Here is a 19,414-nt window from a genome sequence, read left to right on the forward strand (position 1 = left end):
GTGGGGAGCTGTGACACAGACACAGTCTCACCTCTCTGCCTGCATATCTAAGGAGGAGGGCATCCCTTCACTCAGATCCTTGGGAATCTGTGGGCCCCAGGGATCTGAGTCCATGGGAGAGCTGTAGGCCAGGTAAGGTCCAGTGTCTTCCAGAAAAGGGCAGCTCCTCACACAGAACAGGCCAGGTGCTGTCACTCCACAATTGGCAGCAGCTCCCCACTCTAGAGGCCCTGACAGTACATCCTGGCTCCCCTGCTGGTGTCAAGAGCAGAGGGCAGAGGGGCAGCTGGAGTAGGGTGGGGCCTGGACCCCCAGCTGCAGTCGGACCGGGGGCTCACCTCTTCCAGACGCTCAATGTTGGCCTTCAGGCAGGGCGTGCAGGACCGCAGCTCACCATTCTCCTCGTCCAGCTGCTGCAGCCTGGAGCATAACAACAGCTTGGACCACTCTCCTGAAAATATACCTCTAAGGGCAGGGAGGGCCCAGTATCTGGAGGAATCCTCCTAGGGGCAGTGGCCAGTCTTGACCCCACACGAACACTCAAGGCTGAAGCTTCTCTGTAGCCCACAAATGCTTCTAAATACTGGGTTTGGAACACTTTAGGTTCACAGAGAAGTTTCAAGCAAAATTAGTGTCTGAAGGGCCTGCTTGCTCCCTTTCCTTCCTGCTGCCACTGCTCATCCTGGGGTAACTTCATCATGGCCCACACTCAGCTGGGCCATTCTTTCTTTCCCCTTTTTTGGGGGGGGGTACCAAGGGTTGAACCCTGGGTCCTTAACCACTAAAAGCCATGTTCCCAACCCTTTTTTATATTTTACTTAAAGACAGGGTCTTGCTGGCGTTGTTTGAGACCTTGCTAAGTTGCTGAGGCTGGCTTTGAACTCAGGATCCTCCTAACTCAGCCTCCTGAGCTGCTGGGATTACAGGCATGTGCCACCATGCCCAGCTGAGCCATACTTTCAACAAAACCACACATGCTATGGATTTCCCACCAAAGCCCAGAATCCCATCCAAGGACCCCCATGGCATCAGTCCTCATGTCTTATTAGTCCCCTGGTCTGAGTCTCCCTGACTGCCCTGCTTTCTCATGACCCTGACAGTGTGTAGCAGTCCCGGCACATCCCTCACGTTGGGTCTCAAGTTGGTTCTGTCTGATGTTTTCTGGGGCAATGGGTTTGGGAAGACAAGACCCTACCACCATGTAGAGCCCGTCTTGTCACACCATTCCTGACACTCACACGGGTCACTTGGTTTAGGTACGGCTGCTGGGTGTCCCCTCTGCCAGGCTGCTGCTTCCTGCCCACTCTGTTTTAGAGAACCAGTCCCTGAGTGGAGGCCCAGAGTAGGAGGGACCCACACCACCTCCAAGAAGGAGTGTCTAGGGAAACTCTCTAGAATCCTCTGAAAGGAGGGCTGTGTCTTCTCAGATGTTTTTATCAACTGATTGTCTATGCACCATGCTGCACGTCCAGTCTGCACCTGGGGTTGTGCTCCTGCAGGACTGCCGGCTGTGCTGCTCAGGTGGCTCAGCTCTGGCCACTGGGAGATCTTTCAGTTGGCCTAGTGTGCCTCTGACATCACCCATCAGTGGGTGCATGCATGTGCCAGGTCAGTTACCTGCTGGCTCCCCTCTGCAGTATTTGTAAATGTACCAGTAATGACACTGTAAATTCCAAGTGTACACAGAAACAATCCTGTCCATTTCTTTAACAAAAGATAGGTTTGTCTCTGTTGCCCAGGCTAGCCTGGAGCTTGAGATCTCCCTGCCTTGACTTCCCCAAATTCCTGGGATTCTGGCTGGGGTGTTGTTACAGGGATCTGTGAGTGGGACAGGTCTATAGAAGCTAACATGCTGCAGTCTCTGGATGCATGTTGGAGGCTTTAGAAGAGTTCTAAGGTTCTCCTCTCAGGCTCCCTGTACTCTACAACTAAACTTCTCTGGATCCCTTCCCCTTTCAGGTTGGTGGGTTTCTCTGCTCTGGATGCCTCACCTACCTGGCCTGTAGGTTCTCAATTTCAATGCTCTTCTCTCGCTCCATCCTGCACAGGAGCTCCTTCTGCTTCCGGGCCTCTTCCAGGACCATCTCCTGGGCTCTGAGCTCCTGTTCCTTCAACTGCTCCTCCAGGGCATTGGCTCTGAATGCAAAGGGGAAGAGACAGTATTTTTCAGACCTCCCAGGTGCCTGTTCCCAGGGCACTGTCCTGACCCTGGCATCTGCTTGCCCTGTAGATCTGATACATGAGGCCTGGGGGAGGGGTCAGAAAGCACCAGAGTCCAAGGGCCACAGCATTCTGCAGCAAATGGACATAATGGCTGAGCACAGACTCCAACAGGGTGAGCATGAGTTCTCACTGCAGCATGGTCAGCTCATGGTGAGGTCCACACCACATTCGGCCAGGTCCAGGACTTGGTGCTGGGCACATCTGGTGCAGAGGCCACAGAGGGGACACAGCTAGAAGGAGTCGCCTCTGGGCTAATCTGGAGACCAGGTCTTGAGACCTGGCCCCTTCCATGACCACCTGCAGGACAGGTTGGACATCTTAGGGAAGCACCAGAGGCCCTGCCCATGCACAGTAAGGCCCATAGCCCTAGTCTTGTCACATGCTTCTCTGATCCTCTTTGGTGGGTGAGAGTGAAGATAGCAAAGGAAGCTTTGGAATATACAGAGAACCAGGTCCCACGGTGGCCAGTCTCAGGCCAAATGCTCTAAGAAAAACCAGAGGTCTGCTGTAGGAGGAGTGGATAAACCTAACTCTTAGAAATTAAAAACAGGGCTGAGGGACCTGGGTTCAATCCCCAGCCCCATTCAGAAAAGGAATAAAAAGAAAATCAAAACAGGAAAAAAAAGTTTTATACTCAATAGAAGAGTTGAGGAAGAAAACCTGAAGATAATACAAAGGAAAAAATGCACAGAAAAACAAAGTCTGAAATTAGGAAAATGAAGAGGACTACTATCATTGAGAGAAAGAAATGAGAAAGAGATGACATGGAGAGAATTCTTGAAGTCCCCAGAAGCTGACAGACACACTGTCCAGAGGCAAAGGCTGAAAACCAGCACAGGTCAGCCAGCTCTGGAGCCAAATGAGCTACAGGAAAACTTGGCTTCCCAGCAGCCTGAGTAGGCAGCTCCCAGGAATCATCATCCTCAGAAGCAAGTAGCACAAGTGGGACCAGAAGCCAAGGAGTAAACAGTGAGCACTGGAGACATAGAAGGATGTGAAACACCAAGGGCAACCTGCACAGGTGCAGGGAGGGCGGGGGAAAGGGGCACAGAGTAGAAAAAGCTGCACGGGCACAATGCTCCCAGGTCTGAGTACTCAGAGACCCCAGGAGGCAGGGGCCTTATACCAGAAAGGGGGCCTCACTATTACCAGGGTGGAAGTGAGAGGGTACCCTGGTTCAGGGGGTGGGCAAGTAGAAAGGGTCTCCAGGGAAGGCTCAGGATGTACCCTCTGAGAGGCCACACACCTGAGGCCCCCATTCCCTTCTGCAGCAGTGCTGGCTGGCACTCCACAGGAGAGTGTAGCCTGTTTGGCAGCGTGTACCTGTGCTGTGATAGAAGGCAAGTCCTGACTCAGTGCTCCTGAACAGCAGCAGTCTTTTTTTTAAAATATATATATATTTTTAGTTGTAGATGGACACAATACCTTTATTTTGTTTATTTTTATGTAGTGATGGGGATTGAACCCAGTGCCTCATGCATGCTAGGCAAGCACTCTACAACTGAGCCTACAACCCAACCCACAGCAGCAGTTTTGAGTTTCTACCTTGCGTGAGTTGTGCTTAGGGAGGGCCTGGGTTACAACATGAGTCCACTGTTCCCTCATGATCACTTGGCTCAAGTGGTTTATGAGGAAACAGGCTCAGAGGGATAGAGTCCTAGCCTGGGGCTCAAGTATAGCTGTGGTTGGCAGCCTGGTAATGGGGTGGCTCAAAGATCCTCTCCCATGGGCCCACAAGAGCCTCTCGGGACACCCTCTTGGGCTCCTGCCCCATCCTGACTGGCTGTACGTCACATCCATTTGCTTTCCTGCTACTGAGCAACAGCTACAGCCACAGTCTTCTAGAGGGAAACTATGTCCAGCAAGATGCCCCTGGCCTGCTCTTCCAATGCAGGCCCTGCCCTTACCCAGGGCCCCTGACCTCCTCTAGCACACACTGTGTCCAAGTCCCAGAGACCACCTGCTATCTTTGAGGCCCTGGCAAATTTGAGCTCTCAGCTTCAAGGTTCTTATCTGTGAAAGGGAGATACATCTGCCTTTGGTGAGTGTGAGGGTGAGCGAGGGCCTGCAGAGGATGTGGGCTGCACAGTGACAAGGAGCTACAGGCTCCATACACAGACCAATGCTCCATACACAGACCAATGGCTTTCTGGGAAGCCAAGTTTTCCTGTAGCTCAAGTGAGTTTCCAGAAACGGGATCTTAAGTTGTGGGGAACAAGCCACTCTGAATGAATTGTGCCTTCCATCCTGGAGCGGAGAGGCTTTGACCAGTCACTACATCTTGTGGTAACCTGGACATTGCCCCGGTCCAGGAAGTTGAGGGCGTGTCTTCAGACATAGGCGGGTCACCCCTGGAATTGAGCTACACTCATCTATTCCTTTGTAATACTACTCCTTTGCCCTGTTTGGGATAGAATGTTCCATGGAAGCTCCCTTTGTGTGTCCCTCTTCTCTTACTCTGCCTTTGGGTGTGGCCTTCCTAGATGTCAGTCAACCTGCTAACATCAGATATCACAAAGCTAGAATCAACCCCCTGAAACCTGACCCCTTGCTTCATTTGAATGGCTTCTCCTCAATAAAAGGGTTCAGCTGGTGCTCTCTCTCTTTCTGCAGACCCTTAAGGTCAGAGGAGACATCACAGGACCCCAAAGAAAAATCTCTGTCTCTTATGTGATTATTTCATGCAGCCAAGTTCATCTGGAATGACCCTGAGTGTTTTAGTCGTGAGGAACGTGACACCATATTGACAGCCCACTGGCTATAGGTTGACCCTGAGCCAGCCTCCAAGTTCTCCAGAAAACTGACCTAGAAAGGCTCTGGGTAAAATCCACCATGAAAAGATACATCTCTTTGTGGGTTTGTTTTGGAGCTGGAGATAGAACCCAGGGCCTCAAGTGGGCAAAGCATCTACTCTGCTCTGTGTTGAGCCATGTCCTGGTCCTATTTTGGTGTTTGTTATCGTTGTTGTGCAGTACTGGGAATTGAACCCAGGAATACTCTACCACTGAGCTATGACCCTAGCCCTTTTTATTTTGAGACAGGGTTTTACTAAGTTGTTGAGGCTAGTTTCCAATGTGTGATACTCCTGCCTCAGCCTTCCAAATCACTGGGATTACAGGTATGCAACACTGTGTCCAGCCTTCCTTATGATTTTTTTGGGGGTACTAGAGATTGAAAACAGGAGAACTCCACAATTAAGCAACATCTCCAGTCCTTTTTATTTTTTATTTTGAGACAGGGCCTTGCAAAGTTGCTGAATTTGTGATCCTCCAAGCTTTTAACTTGCAATCCTCCTGCCTCAGCCTCCTGAACTGCTGGAATTACAGGAGTGTGCCACCATACCTGGCCCCTCCTTAGGATTTTAAACTGTGCTCTCCACCTCCAACTGCTCCCTACTAAGCATCACGACCTAGGTCCCTTGATCTTAGTATGCCCTGTGTGTCGAGGCCCTGGACACCTGCTACAGATCACTACAGAACTTCAGGCCAGCAAGTCATGGCCCTTGAGCTATGCACAGGTGCCCATCCAGCAACTCCAGGGATACCTTATGAGGCAGAGAAGGTATGGGTAGGGAACAGAGGGGGCTGCAGGAAGACTCACCTATGCACCAGATGTAGGTTTTCCTGCCGAAGCCGACCATGCTGCTCTCCGGCTGCAGCACTGTCCTTCTCCAGCTCTGACACCCGCCTCTCCAGAAAGACAACCTGGATAACAAAATGATGGCTTGAGGAGCAAGCAGAGGTGGAAGAACTGCACCAGGGGACAGGATGGGGCAGCACAGGACTTCCACAGCTGTTTATCCACTGGACTTGGGTCTACCTGGTTCCTGGAGACTGCTCCATAATCATCACAGTGCAGCTCCCCCTAGGGCCACGCTCAACTCCATAGCACAAGGACACAGGTCATCATCAGGGGTCCAATGCCTTGGAGCCCTGAGAGCAACCTTCTAAATGGCACATGGGATAGCAAGGCTCAGCTCCCTCTACAAGTGGGGGTCCCTGCTCTGCCAGATATAGCCTATGGAGGAGGTCTGGGTGCCTGGGGACAGAAAGGCCCATTTCTTTCTTTCTTTCTTTCTTTTTTTTTTTTTTTTTAACTGGGGATTGAACTCAGGGGCACTGGACCACTGAGCCACATCCCCAGCACTACTTTGTATTTTATTTAGAGACAGTGTCTCACTGACTTGCTTAGCGCTTCACCATTGCTGAGGCTGGCTTTGAACTCGCGATCCTCCTGCCTCAGCCTCGTGAGCTGCTGGGATTACAGATGTGTACTATCAAATCCAGCAGCAAGGCCTATTTCTGAAGCTGTCTGTCCCTCAGGGAGCTCACATGATGGGAGGTAACACACATGCTCAGGTAGGAGAAGGAATGAAGGTAAGCAGAGGAAGAACTCACAGCAAGGTGCAGAGCTGAAGAGGTGGAGCTGCCATGGAGAAGGGCTACAGAGTCAGGGGGCATGCACAGGACCTGAGGTAGGGTGCAGAGAAGGTTAAGAGGTATGAAGAGGCAGGGAATATGCAGAGGAGGCAGGAAACACACAGAGGTGGTGAGTTGGAGTGCAGAAGGTAAGGTGTGGTACAGAGGAGATTAAGAGCGGTGCAGAAGAGGCAGGGAACATGCAGAGGAGGTGAGGTCAGGTGTAGGAGATGAAGTGGGGTGCAGAGGAGGTGAAGGGGGGGTGCAGAAGAGGCAGGGAACATGCAGAGGAGGCAAGGTCAGGTGCAGGAGATGGCATGCAGAGGAGATGAAGTCAGGTGCAAGAGGCAGGGTACAGTACGTAGCAGCTGCCACCTGCCTGAGGTTCATACTGGCCTTGGAACCAGGGGCCTTGGCCATGGTGAAGCTCCCTGCTCTGCTTGTTCTACTCCACTCTAGGAGAAACCCTTGGGGAAAACAGCCTACTCCTGGTACTGCTGGCTGTGCTTCTCCTCCTGATCCCTGAGCACCCTTGGCCCTGCCTCTACATGCTTGATGAACATGCTTAATGCTACTCCCCCAAACTGACAAACTGACCCACACATGTCCACACAAGCACCTGTGTGCTGCCTGAGACATGGGCATGAAGGTGAATGGCTTCTGCTGCTCAGTCCCATTCTCTTCAGCTGGCTCCACCCATGAACCATCAAAAGCTCTACTTTTACCCCATGGCCACCAAACCCCCGAGGGAACTTACTAGTCACCTATTCCTGGTCCTTAGCCCCCAGTGCCCAAGGCCCACCTTGTCAGCAATGTCTTCCTCTGGACCCTCCACAGGCTCTGGGGGAGGGTCCTCTAAGGCTTCCATGGTCAGGGCCCCCGACTGGTGCAGGTACCTATGGAAAAGAATCAATAGCAGAGGAAAGAAGAGGGAAAACCAAATGACAAGCTCTTCAAACACAAGCACCTGCGTGTCCCTCCGAAAGGCAGACAGCATAGTGGTCACAAGCCTCCCCACCCTGGGGCGGCAGACTCCTGGCCCAGCACTGAGCTAGGGGCTCCCGGCTGTGGCCTTTACCGAAGGGCCAGGAGTGAGCAGGCTGCACTCAGTGGCCTCTGTCCTCCCAGCACTCTCTGGAGCCTGATAGAACAGGACCTCCACGGCAGCTAACGGGAGCAGGGTACTTTGTACTTGGGTGCAATAAAACCTGACGTCACCCACACCAGGACAGGAAGCACGCTTGCCTTGAGCAGGCTGGCAGACACTGACTCTGGCCCTGGGCGCCAGCATGGGCACTGTTGCTCAAGGTTCTCCCTGCAGCAGTGGCAGTGAGGGGTCCCAAGGAAAGGCATGGGCCCTGGGGGTCTTGCTCAGCCTCACCTGGGTCCAGTCATGCCCACAGGTGTTGCCCCACCCATGGCTGGGAGACACCTGACTCTGTTGTCCTCACACCGGGGTGGTGAATCTGAAAATGCTAGTTCAGTAAGAGTCCACACAGTTCTCAGAGCTGTGCAGACAGAGAGCCTCGTGTCCATGTCCTTCCACACCCTGGACCCTCAGCACTGAGCCAGGCTCAGAGCTGTGTAACCTTGAGAGAGTGCTCAGTCTCCATGAGCCTCTCTCTCCTGGGAAATGGGGATCTTTAGGCATCCTTCAGACGTGCTTGAGGCCATGTTTACCAACAGCTGCACTACAGATCTAACTGAACACTCAGAGCCATCACACTAAAAACCTACATCAGCTTATCAGCAACGGAGTTCTGCTTCCTCTTCAGCATTGACTGGGCCTGCACACTTCTCTCTTTCCCAATAAATGGTTTGGGAGGTGAGGGACACTGCCAGGTTACAGAGCCACCACTGGCTGCACAGAACCTACCACTTCAGCTAGAATGTATATGCAAAAGACTGAAAACTGCAAAGTAAATCACAACTTTCCTGCACTTCCCAAGGATCTGATGGCCCAGGGCTCAGGAAGCTGAGGCAGGAGCAGGCTGAGCTGGAGGCCAGCCAGGGTAACCTGGTGAGACCCTGCCTCAAAATTAAAAGAAAACGGGCTGGGAGGCATCTCAGTGATAGAGTGCATGAAATTTATATGCAGACAGACTCACTGCAGAATGGTGTGCCTCTCTGCAGGTAAACTCTAACTGCCAATACCTGTAAGCAGGGCTATTTTACAACAAACAGTGTCTATAGAGGAAGAGTAAGTTCTTGGAAAGATGTAAGACTAAGTTCTTTAAAGGATGAAGCCTTTGTGCCCAGTCCTGTCTCCTCTCCAGCTTGCTAAACGCCTCTCTCTGCTTTTCCCAGGACGTGTCCAAGCACAAGGCCCCAAGAGCTGTTGCTAGGCCCAGTTGTGGGAGGCCAACAGGACATGGCTGAGTGGGTCCTCTCTTTCCTCAGTCCTACTAGACACCATGTGTTGGGGACAAAAAGCTCTCATGACAGGGACATTAAGGTGGACATGCTAAAGAATGTGCATCCTAGATTCAGGCTGTGCCTGAGAGCCCTAGGTTCTTCTCAACCAGAAAAGGTGGGGTGCAGACCTACACCTCTGCCTGCTCCAGAGCCCAAGCCTCAAGGGCCACAGGAGCTGCAGCATGAAGAGGGAGGCAGGAGGTATGAGCAGCAAGACAGCCAGAACCCAAGGGGAGCAGGCCCATTTCTCTGGCTCATTATAATTAGTGGAAATATTAAAGTCATCATAAAATTCTGAACTTCAGAAACAAAGAAACACTGTAGAAGCTTCCCGAGAGGGAAAAACTGTCACAAAGAAACAAAAATAGAAACACATTAAACCTCTCTGGAGCAACCCTGGCCCCAGAAGCCAAGCAACAGCTTCCAACTTTCTAGAAGAAAATTACTCACAGCCAGGGCCCCACATGGGCAGAGCAGAACTACTCCCAAGGGGCTGGGATTTACCTCCTGGCAGCTCTTTTCTCAAGATAACACAGGAAGATGTGCTAGGCAAAAAAAAAAAATGGAGATAAGGGGAAGGAAGATGGGGACAGAGCCAGGTGATATGATCCCTGAAACAAAGGAACTTGGGGTATGGGGGAGATGCCCCAGGACCTGGAGATGTCCTGCCTAAATTGGGCAGTGATGGGAGGGAAACCCTCTGGCCTCCACAAAGGGCTGGCTGTGGAGGCAAGTAAGCAACCTCAGTGTCCTGGGAAGGGTGTCTACACCCCACACCATGCACAGGGGATCTCAGACTGTCACAGAACTGGCCTGCTAGAACTTTCTACAGTATGAAAGCCAGGAGAGACACTGTAGGAAGGCATGGGCTGGGCAGCAGGCTCTGGAGCAGCAAGCCTTCACTGGGTCTCTGAGATGACCTGCAGCATACACTGGGGGACTGTAGTGTCCTCCAGCCCAGGCAGGGAGCACACAGTAACAGGGGAACACCCAAAAGTCCTAATCTATACTTCCCAGTCTTGGGCCCAGTCTAATCCATGGCCCTGGACATTCTTTCCACAACACATTCCCTCCACTGACTTCTATCCCAAACCATGAAGTAATTTATTTTTCTTTTTTTTTTTAGTTGTAGGTGGACACCATGCCTTTATTTTTCTTTATTTTTATGCAGTGCTGAGGATCCAACCCAGTGCCTCACCTGCGCTAGGTTAGCACTCTATCACTGAGCCACAACCCCAGCCCCCCCCATAAAGAGTAACTGTTAAAAAAGCTTTTTAAAATGTTTTTTGAAACTAAGATTATCAATGCATTTCACAGTATAGTCAGCAAGCAGTCGAGGCTCTGCCTACCTTGCCACCTTCCTGCTGGACAACTGCTTGGCTGGGCTGTGCAAAAACCAAACAAACAGGAAAAGTGTCAGGACCAGAGAGAGGAACAGCAGGAAGCAGGAAGCTCAGGCGGAGGAGATAGTGGGTGCAGGCATGCAGCCCCCAGCCCCCTAGCCCTGTCACAGGACACCCATGCAGGACAGCGAGGATGGTGCGGCAGCACCCTCTAGACCCTGATAAGGCAACCAGCCTATAGCTCAGAGCTGGCTAGGGGCCCATGTCTGTCCACAGCATTGGTCAGCAGCCTGCCTCAGGCACCTCTGAAGTCAAATGACTGCCCAGAGGCCTGGTCATTAGGCCCATCAGTGGTTCTGACCTAGGCAGCAGCACCCCGGCCCAACACCTGTGGGGCAGGGGCTTAGAGTCCTGGGAGGTGGCCAGTCCCAGGGTGAGTGTCAATCCAATTCAATGATCCACAGTGGCAAAGGCCAAATGCACCCTCCTTCTGGTTCCTGAAGCCTACAGGGTGACCTGCCAGACTGAAGCTCAGGCAAGGAAGATAATTCTCCAGGCAAAGGGGCTGCCCACCTGGCATGGTGGCAGGCGGAGGCCACGCTGCTACAGCCTCTTGAAGAGATCTCCCCCCTCCCCGTCAGTGCTCTGTTCACTGACTCAAATTCACCTTCACACTTGCTCTGAAGCTTGTAGGTGGATCCCAGCACACATTTTTGCGTTTCGTATTACATCTTGCCAGCAGAGGGCACTGGAGAGACAGAGTGAGTTCACTAGAACTAGGCTCCTCCTAGTCCCTTAGCATTTGTGCCTCCCAGTGGCCTTCTGGTGGCACTCCACTGGAGCACATTGTCCAGCAGCCTGGTAGCTGAGTGCTTCTGACAAGACCACTCCTGGGGAACAGCTGTCCTGGTGGCCAGGGTGATTTTCCAGCAGGTTCTAAAAGGCAGGCCCCATCAATCCCCGAGAGTGCAGCACCCCTGTGAAGTCTGTGGGATGGCAGCCCCAGTTACAGGCCCAGACCCCACTCTAAGTGGGCAACAGCTTGCCCTTGGCCTCTGGTGGCAGCTGCCTGCAGCCCTGCTCAGAGCTCTCTGGCCACACAGCCACACTGCTCAGCACTACACTGCCCGTTCGAGGCACCACGTGGCTCCTCTCCTGACTGGGCCCTGCTGGCGTTGGGCAATCCTAGCATCCCTGACACTCTCTGACAACAGGCCAGGGTGGACTGCTCAGGCTACCCAGCAACCCTCAGAGCTGGAGAGGCAGTTAGCAACAGAGGTCATGATTTAAACACACCCCTGGATAAGGAAGACTTCTGTTTCTACAAAAGGGATGGTTTTCTCAGACTTCCTGGTACTTGGAGAAGGACTTTCTAGCCACGCCAAGAGGTAGCCTAGCCTGTTCTCTGGCCTGCAGGTAACCAGGGCCACCTTCAGGCAGATCCTTGGCATGGGAACAGATGGCTTCCACGTGGGAATCCTCAGCAAGAGAAAGACAAGACACATTTCCTTTCACAAGAGGCCTGCACTCAGATGCATTCTCTGGCAGGGGGCACTTCTGCACAGGAAGAACACCAGCCCTCCCCAGCCAAGCCAAGGCTTCTTCAAGAGCTGCACTTCTAGCTGAACACCATGGTGGGTAAGAACTGGGCTCCCCTAAGTAGAGGCCAGTTCCAAACTGCGGACCACTGCAGTCATCAGAGACAGGTTCCTCAGGAGTGCCCCTCACAGATTGCTCTGCCTTGTTGACATTGCCAGGACCCACCTGGCTCCCTGATGCTGCCAATTGACTACAAAGGCTGGGTTACCCCATTCTCTCCAATGTGCCTGGCACTTGCTGGGGCCTGTGCTGTGCGGTGCTGCAGGAAACACAGGAAGGAGCGTTAAGCACACACAGATGTGGACAAGGGGAAGGTGGGGCCACTGAGGCCACTGTTGGGAGGACTCTACCTAGCTGAAGCCCAGAAGGCACAGGCAGGGTAGGGCATGCTCCACCGGAAGCACAGGTGGCCTTGACGGACTCGGAAGGTCTGCCTTTCTGCCACCCTCCCATAGCCCACAGTGCGTCTGTCCAGCTGGAGCCTGTGTGGTCACTCACAACCTCTGCTCAGCTGGGACTGCTGTGGGAAGCTTCATAAGTAACCATCCCTCAAAGCAGCCTACCCTAAGGGCTTGCCCATGTGCAAAAACAACTTTTCTAGGGTGAGTTTGTGAAGTTGTGAGGAACTGGCAGGAGGAGTTCCCTGAACATCGACCCACGCTGGGTCTGCTCACAGGACAGGACAAGGAGGGCTGCGATGTAAACCACAGCAGGAGGGAAGAGACACAAATGGGGTCTGGCCAAGGGGCAGCTACAGGCTGGTGTTTAAGACAGAGCAGCAGAATTGGGCTTCCCCTGTACTTGGGTCTCTGGCTACAGCACAGAGCCGGACCTACTGAGCACACACAACCCTGACTAAATTGGCATTCCCAAAAGCCATTTAAAAACATGCTTCTGAAGACCAATCTTTAAATTTCCCATTTCAATTAAAGATAATCACTTAGTGAAATGTGGGAAGCAACCTCATACACAATGGACTCTTCATTTCCTCCCCCAAGAAGACAATGGCCAGGAGGCTATTCGTGCAGATGGAAGAGGGAATAGGAAAGCAAGCACAGCTCACAGCATGCAGGGAGGGCCAGGCTGCAGGAAGAGTCTCACTGTCTGGATACCCTCCTTTGCTCCAGAGATTGGGCCGGGCCTGGGAAGAAGTCCCCAGCATTGGCCAGACCAGAGCCACCAGCAAGGGGCTATGGCAGCGGGAGTCTCCCTCAGCCCAGAACAGAGAGCAAGGCCATGTGCTGCATCCGTTACCTATTCATCTCAAGATCATTCAGGCGGGCAGAAAGGTCCTCAAGGCGGTTGATTTGTTTGTGGCACTGGCTACAGTAAAACTCAAAAGCCTCGTCAGTGAGGATGCTGTGTAGCTTTGAGGCAAGCGGGTCGGAGCTAGAGAGACAGAAGCGACAGTTCAGCACAGGGGAGGGCCTGTCGGGTTATCTGTGATGCCACATGAGGGCCGGGGATGAGGTGGGCACTGGATGAAAGCATGCTGGAAAAGAACCAGACAGAACATTCTGGCTCTCTAGACTGCCCGTGTGCTCTTCTTCATTATCACCCCAAGGAGCCTGTGACACATACCTCCTGCTCCAGGTGATGCCCACTAGCCAGATCTGTCCTGGACAAGGCACAGTACTGGTGCAGCTAATGGCTTCAGTGTAAAGCACAACCTTTCACCAACAAGAAGGTGAAGGAGCTCACAGCTTTCTCTTGGCCAACATGGCAGCAAGCCCTGACCACAGCTGGAGCTGGCCTGTTGTACCGTTTTACACATCAGTGTCAAGAACCATGCACTACAGTGCGTTGCTCACAGGCTGTGCTTTTCTTTGGTACCCAGGGGCACTTAGCCACTGAGCCACGTCCCAGCCCTTTTTAATATTTTATTTAGAGATAGGGTCTTGCTAAGTTGCTTAGGGCCTCACTAAGTTGCTAAAGCTGGCTTTGAACTTGCAATCCTCTGCCTTGGCCTCCTGAGCTGCTGGGATTACAGTTTATGCTTTTTTTTTTTTTTAAAAAAAACATATTTATATTTTAGTTATAAGTGGACACAATCTCTTTATTTTATTTTCATGTGGTGCTGAGGATCGAGCCCAGTGCCTCATGCATGCTAGGCAAGCGTTCTACCTCTGAGCCACAACCCCAGCCCTACAGTTCGTGCTTTTTGTTTGTTTGTCATGTGTGAGAACTGTGAGAAACAGAATGTCATCTCTGGGGATGCTCACTGACCTCCTGTGACTTTGCTTCAGGGGGTCCCTACAACTAGAAGCAGAAGTTAGGAGGTCATCCTTGGGGCAGTAGGGCTCACAGGCTAGTGGAAATTCTTTTAGAAAAGTTTCAATTTAAGGAAAGGTGGAAAGGAAAACATTAAACGTAGCACAGAAGTTTTACTTTTGAATGAAAACTCTGGGTAAGAGGCAAACTACACAAAAAGAAGAAACTCTACAGCAGGACAGAGATACAGGCTCAGAAGTGCCAAGTTCACTGGATGAGCCCACTGCCTCATCCCCAGGGACACCTCAGAGGACCTCCACCCCACAGTGGCTTCAGGAACAGCCCTACTGGCATTGCTCTCCACAGGGCTGGCAAGGGAATAATCTCTTCTTCTGGTTGCTGGTTTAGAGACTCTTAGCTTCTGCTGTTGGCAGTGGCGGAGAACTATAGGAGCCTCTAGCAGACTCAGGTCCTCAAATAGGTTAAGCCAGGCAACTCTGAACTCTGCTGGGATCTCCTCATGCACAGCCCTAAGAGAAAGTAGGTGTGTCACCCCCACTCCAAGAGTTATAGTTCAGTTATTCGAAGCCACAACTTTCCAGAGAGTTTAGGAACGTTGGGTAATTACAAGCAAGTGTATCTGAGGACTTGCTTGAGATTTTAAAACCTATTTCCAACCAAGCCACAGACCATGGAGTGGTCCATGACCAGGTGCCAAAGAACCTGCATGTCAAGTTCCAAGCACACCTTCAAGCCTCCTGGAGCTGCTGAGACCTCAGAGGTTTGCAGTGATTGGTGGTATGTCAGCCAACTTCCACCCAGATGTAAACTTAAAATCTGAGTGTGATGCACTTGACATCACCTTGAACACAAAAAGTTTTCTCTTACCAACATATAGAATCCAAAACAGAGACACTGGATAACTACCCAGGAAAAGGGAGGGAGGGGGTAAGCTCAGGGCCACTTTACCTGGGAGTGAGGAAAGCGGTGTCACTGCAGAGGGCCTCTGAGGACAGCTCGGCCTCACTGCCCTCACCGTAGTCCTCAAAATGTTCCTCGCTGCTCATCACCATGACGACAGCCTGGCTGCGAGGGCGGGGCCTGCAAAGGCAACAGAGGCCACCTGGCTGCACAACCACACCTCCCCACAAGTGAGTTGCCAGCCATCAGCCCAGCTCCACTGTCCTGGGAGAACATGGAAGCAGGTGAAGTTGATTTTAATGAAATACTCAGCCTGACAAATAAAGAGCAGCACCATCCAAATGTACTGGATTTCTCACATCTTCCCTCACAGGACACTGTGTGTCAGGCACCAGCAGAGCCACATGCATGCAAAGGATCCATACAGGTCCAGCTCTGAGATGCTCAGGGGCAATACAGAACACTCCTCTGGTCAGAGGGAACCACAAGGGACTGGCATGCCAGCAGCAGGCAGGAGGCCCACATGGTGCCCCTCACAGGGAGCAAGTCCCAGTTTTACATCCACAAGACACGCACGTCATTGCCCAGTCCTGGGCAGCCAGGTGAGCCCAGGGCCTCAGACACAGGAGCCTTCCAGGAAGAGGAAGCACCCTGAGCTCTCTGTGGATCCTAACCATGGCCTCTCTCTCCTAGTTTCAGTCAACCAAGATCAACCGAGTCCAAGAATATTAACTGAAAAATTCCAGAAATAAGCAATTAATACATTTTAAATACATAATTTTTTAAAAAAATATTTCTTTAGTTGTAGATGGACACAATACCTTTATCTTATTTATTTATTTTTATGTGGTGCTGAAGATCAAACCCAGTGCCTCACATGTGCCAGGCAAGTGCTCTACCACTGAGCCACAATCCCAGCCCCTTCCTGGGGTGGGAGCAGGGCTCCTCCACCTGGGATTTTTTTAAACTGGGGATTTAACCTAGGGGCTCTTAACCACTGAGCTGCATCCCCAGTCAATTTATTTTTTTATGCTGAGGCAGGGTCTCACTAAGTCGCCTAGACTAGCCTTGAACTTGGATTCTCCTGCTGCAGCCTCTGGAGTGGCTGGGATTAAATATTTTTTACCGCAGTATTTTTTTTTTCCCCCCAGGTACCAGGGATTGAACTCAGGGGCACTCAACCACTGAGCTACACACCTCCAGCCCTATTTTGTATTTTATTTAGAGGCAAGGTCTCACTCGGTTGCTTAGCCCCTCACCATTGCTGAGGCTGGCTTTGAACTCTCAATCCTCCTGTCTCAGTCTCCCCAGCCATTGGGAATACAGGCATGTGCCACCGTGCCCAGCCATAGTATATTGTTTTAATTGTTCTATTTATTACAAGTTAATTTTAAGCTGTTACTGTGCCTAGTTTACATATTTTAAGGTAAGCCTTTTCCCAGTGTTCTGCACACAGGAGAAAACACCATCTTTGGGCTCCATACACACAGCTCCAGCCTCCACTGGGTGCTACAGCCTGTGCCTACTGTGTGGAGTATGTTCTCCAGTCACCCAGAAACTGAACTGCGTGGCTCACCCTAACTACAGGTGGACCCCTTGTGGGGCATGGTGACAGAAGAGGTGGTCCCTGGCAATTGTTTCCTGCTTCTCAGGATCGCCAGGCACCTGGATCCTGTGACAGAACTCCTACAAGGGAGAGGACTCCACAGGGGCAAGCACACGTGGCCATGGGGCCAGGTACAGCTGCCCTGGGCCCAGGTGGAGGAGCCCTGCTCCCACCTCAGGAAGGGGCGAGTGACAGGATATCTTGCACTCGGTCGTCCAAACACTCTTCCTTCACTGAGTCCACAGAAAATGGGAGCTATCAGCTTACGGGTCAACCAGATCACTGTCACTAGCAAGTTCCTCTAATACCTGCAACTTTAGCATTTCCAAAAACCATGTCCCAAACCAGACACCGGCCTGTTGTCCTGCAACCCTCAGGGCACCACACTGTTTATGCAGCTAACATTGCAGGTCAGGAACCCTCCCAAGACAAACCTCACCCCAGGATTTCCCAGGTCTGGCATTCCCTCACCTCTGACTACCTAATTCAAATTAACTTGAGTCAGAACACTTTTTTTTTTTTGGTACTGGGGATTGAACTCAGGGGCACTCGACCACTGAGCCACATCCCCAGCCCTATTTTGTATTTTATTTAGAGACAGGGTGTTACTGAGTTGCTAAGCACCTTGCAGTTGCTGAGGTTGGCTTTGAACTCAGATTCTCCTGCCTCAGCCTCCCTAGCCATTGGGATTACAGGTGTGTCCTACCGCGCCGGCCCAGAACACCTTTTTTTAAAAAAAATATTTATTTTTTAGTTGCAGTTGGACACAGTACCTTTATTTATTTATTTTTATGTGGCGCTGAGGACTGAACCCAGGTCCCTGCACAGGCGAGTGCTCTACCACTGAGTTACAACCCCAGCCCTTTTTAAAATATATTTTTAAAATTTTTTTAGTTGTAGATGGACACAATACCTTTATTTGTTTATTTATATGTGGTGCTGAGGATCAACCCAGGGCCTCATACATGCAAGGCAAGCGCTCTACCAATGAGCCACAACCCCAGTCCCTAAAATATTTTTTTAGTAGTACATGAACACAATATCTTTATTTATTTTTATGTGGTGCTGAGGATCAAGCCCAGTGCCTCACATGTGCAAGACACATGCTCCAACACTGAGACACAGCCCCAGCCCCTAGAACACTTTTTAAGAGCACTGTAACCAAAGTTAACAGGCCTTACCACAGTGCCCCTCTACGCTTGTCCTTCCCTCCATCCTGCTGCAAGCCAAGGTGCCAATTGCACTTGCTGCTCCACGTCCACAGGGCAGAAGCCCCAGAGGCACATCCCTCCAGGCCTCCATCAGAACAGCACACCTACATGGGACACCCAAACCCAAGGACCTGGGCAACAGAGAGTGAGGTCACGTACAAGGATAGACACCAGCAGTAGAGTGCTGATCCGCCCAAGTGCAGCAGAGCCATCACTGTCCCAGCTGCAACTCATCTCCCCAAACTGCAGCTAGTTCTCAACATGTGCAGATATAGAGGACCCCAGGGATCAAAAAGACTGTGAAAAATGAAGCCAAAGGACTTGCACCCTACAGTGAGCTCGGTGCTCAGAGTGGCCTCGACCCAGGAAGACAGTACAGAGCAGCCCCCACATAGCCACCTCACAGGACCGTAGGTGAAGGGGAGACTTGAAAAGGCAACTTGCTCCAGTAGATGTCTCTCTGGGCAATGACCCCCACCTTACACCACACACAGAAGCCAGCTACGTAGAAGTTCATACCTGAACATGAAGGCAAAAGAATCAAGCTTTAAAGAAAGCAGATACAAATATCATAGTAACTATGGAGTAAGCAAGATGCTAATTTTGCTGAAGAAAAATGGATAACCTATACTATCATAAAACTAAAAACACCTGCTCCTCAAAATGAAAGGCAGACCAACAAAGGAGAAAGTTTCTGTAACACAGGTGCTAAGGACTCACATCTACACCACTCTGTCCTCTGAGGCAACAGAGCCCACCTGACAGTCAAGGCAGGCCACACCCTACCATGGCTACTTCTGCAGACAGTAGCTATGGCACACCTGCCTATGCTCCCCCACTGCCAGATACCACCTGGCCTCTCACAGAAGCCTGCTGACAACAAACAAGTGGGTGCTTCACAGAAGAGGAGCTCAAGGGGGCACTAACCCTAGGAAGAAGTGCACAGCCCCCCAGACTCTGGGCTATGCCACTGCTGCCCCAGAGCTGCAGGCTCCCTGTGGGGAGAGCTCAGGCGAGAGAGAACAGTGGGACCCACAGCCGTCTGTGAGCTGCCCGCCGTGACTGCAAGAGCTGTGGGAACTTCAAAACTGCAGTATGTGCCCCCAGTGACCCACCATAGTGCTTCCAGGGACACACAGTGCCCACAGCAACTTAACTCTCAAAGCTGGAAATAGGAAGGAACTTAACTCCCTTGACATTCCATCAGGTTAAAAACTGTGGCAAACTGGTCCAGTGGGATGGGATCCCCTAATGATAAGGAACAAATGATAGCTGCCTATGCTCCAAAACGAAATGCGTCTCAAAACCTGAAGGTTAGATCAAAGAAGATGGGTGCTTACAAGGGACCCCTGCGTACATGCATATAGGTGAGGTGGCAGGGCTTGCTGTGCAGGAAACATGCCCAGGAGGAGGCTGGGGGCACCCTGGTGAGGGCGTGGGCTTCCCACAGGACAAGCTCTTCACTCT

General features: G+C 51.6%; 1 protein-coding gene across 4 annotated transcripts in view; it reads right to left on the reverse strand.

The window, feature by feature from the left end:
* Rab11fip3 (RAB11 family interacting protein 3) overlaps nucleotides 1–19,414 on the reverse strand; it is a 61,326-nt gene that overhangs the window by 2,579 nt on the left and 39,333 nt on the right. The window contains exons 5-11 of one of the 4 annotated variants that reach the window (XM_027940745.2): nucleotides 15,179–15,310; nucleotides 13,253–13,387; nucleotides 10,406–10,441; nucleotides 7,444–7,537; nucleotides 5,824–5,927; nucleotides 1,996–2,136; nucleotides 339–420 (exon numbers count right to left, since the gene is read on the reverse strand). In XM_027940745.2, the coding sequence (XP_027796546.1) occupies nucleotides 339–420; nucleotides 1,996–2,136; nucleotides 5,824–5,927; nucleotides 7,444–7,537; nucleotides 10,406–10,441; nucleotides 13,253–13,387; nucleotides 15,179–15,310 (724 nt within the window). The remainder of the gene's footprint in view (nucleotides 1–338; nucleotides 421–1,995; nucleotides 2,137–5,823; nucleotides 5,928–7,443; nucleotides 7,538–10,405; nucleotides 10,442–13,252; nucleotides 13,388–15,178; nucleotides 15,311–19,414) is intronic. The other 3 variants (XM_027940746.2, XM_027940742.2, XM_027940744.2) reach the window with 3 other exon arrangements.

Source organism: Marmota flaviventris, chromosome 19 (assembly GCF_047511675.1).
Source record: "Marmota flaviventris isolate mMarFla1 chromosome 19, mMarFla1.hap1, whole genome shotgun sequence".
In the NCBI taxonomy this organism is placed as follows: domain Eukaryota; kingdom Metazoa; phylum Chordata; class Mammalia; order Rodentia; family Sciuridae; genus Marmota; species Marmota flaviventris.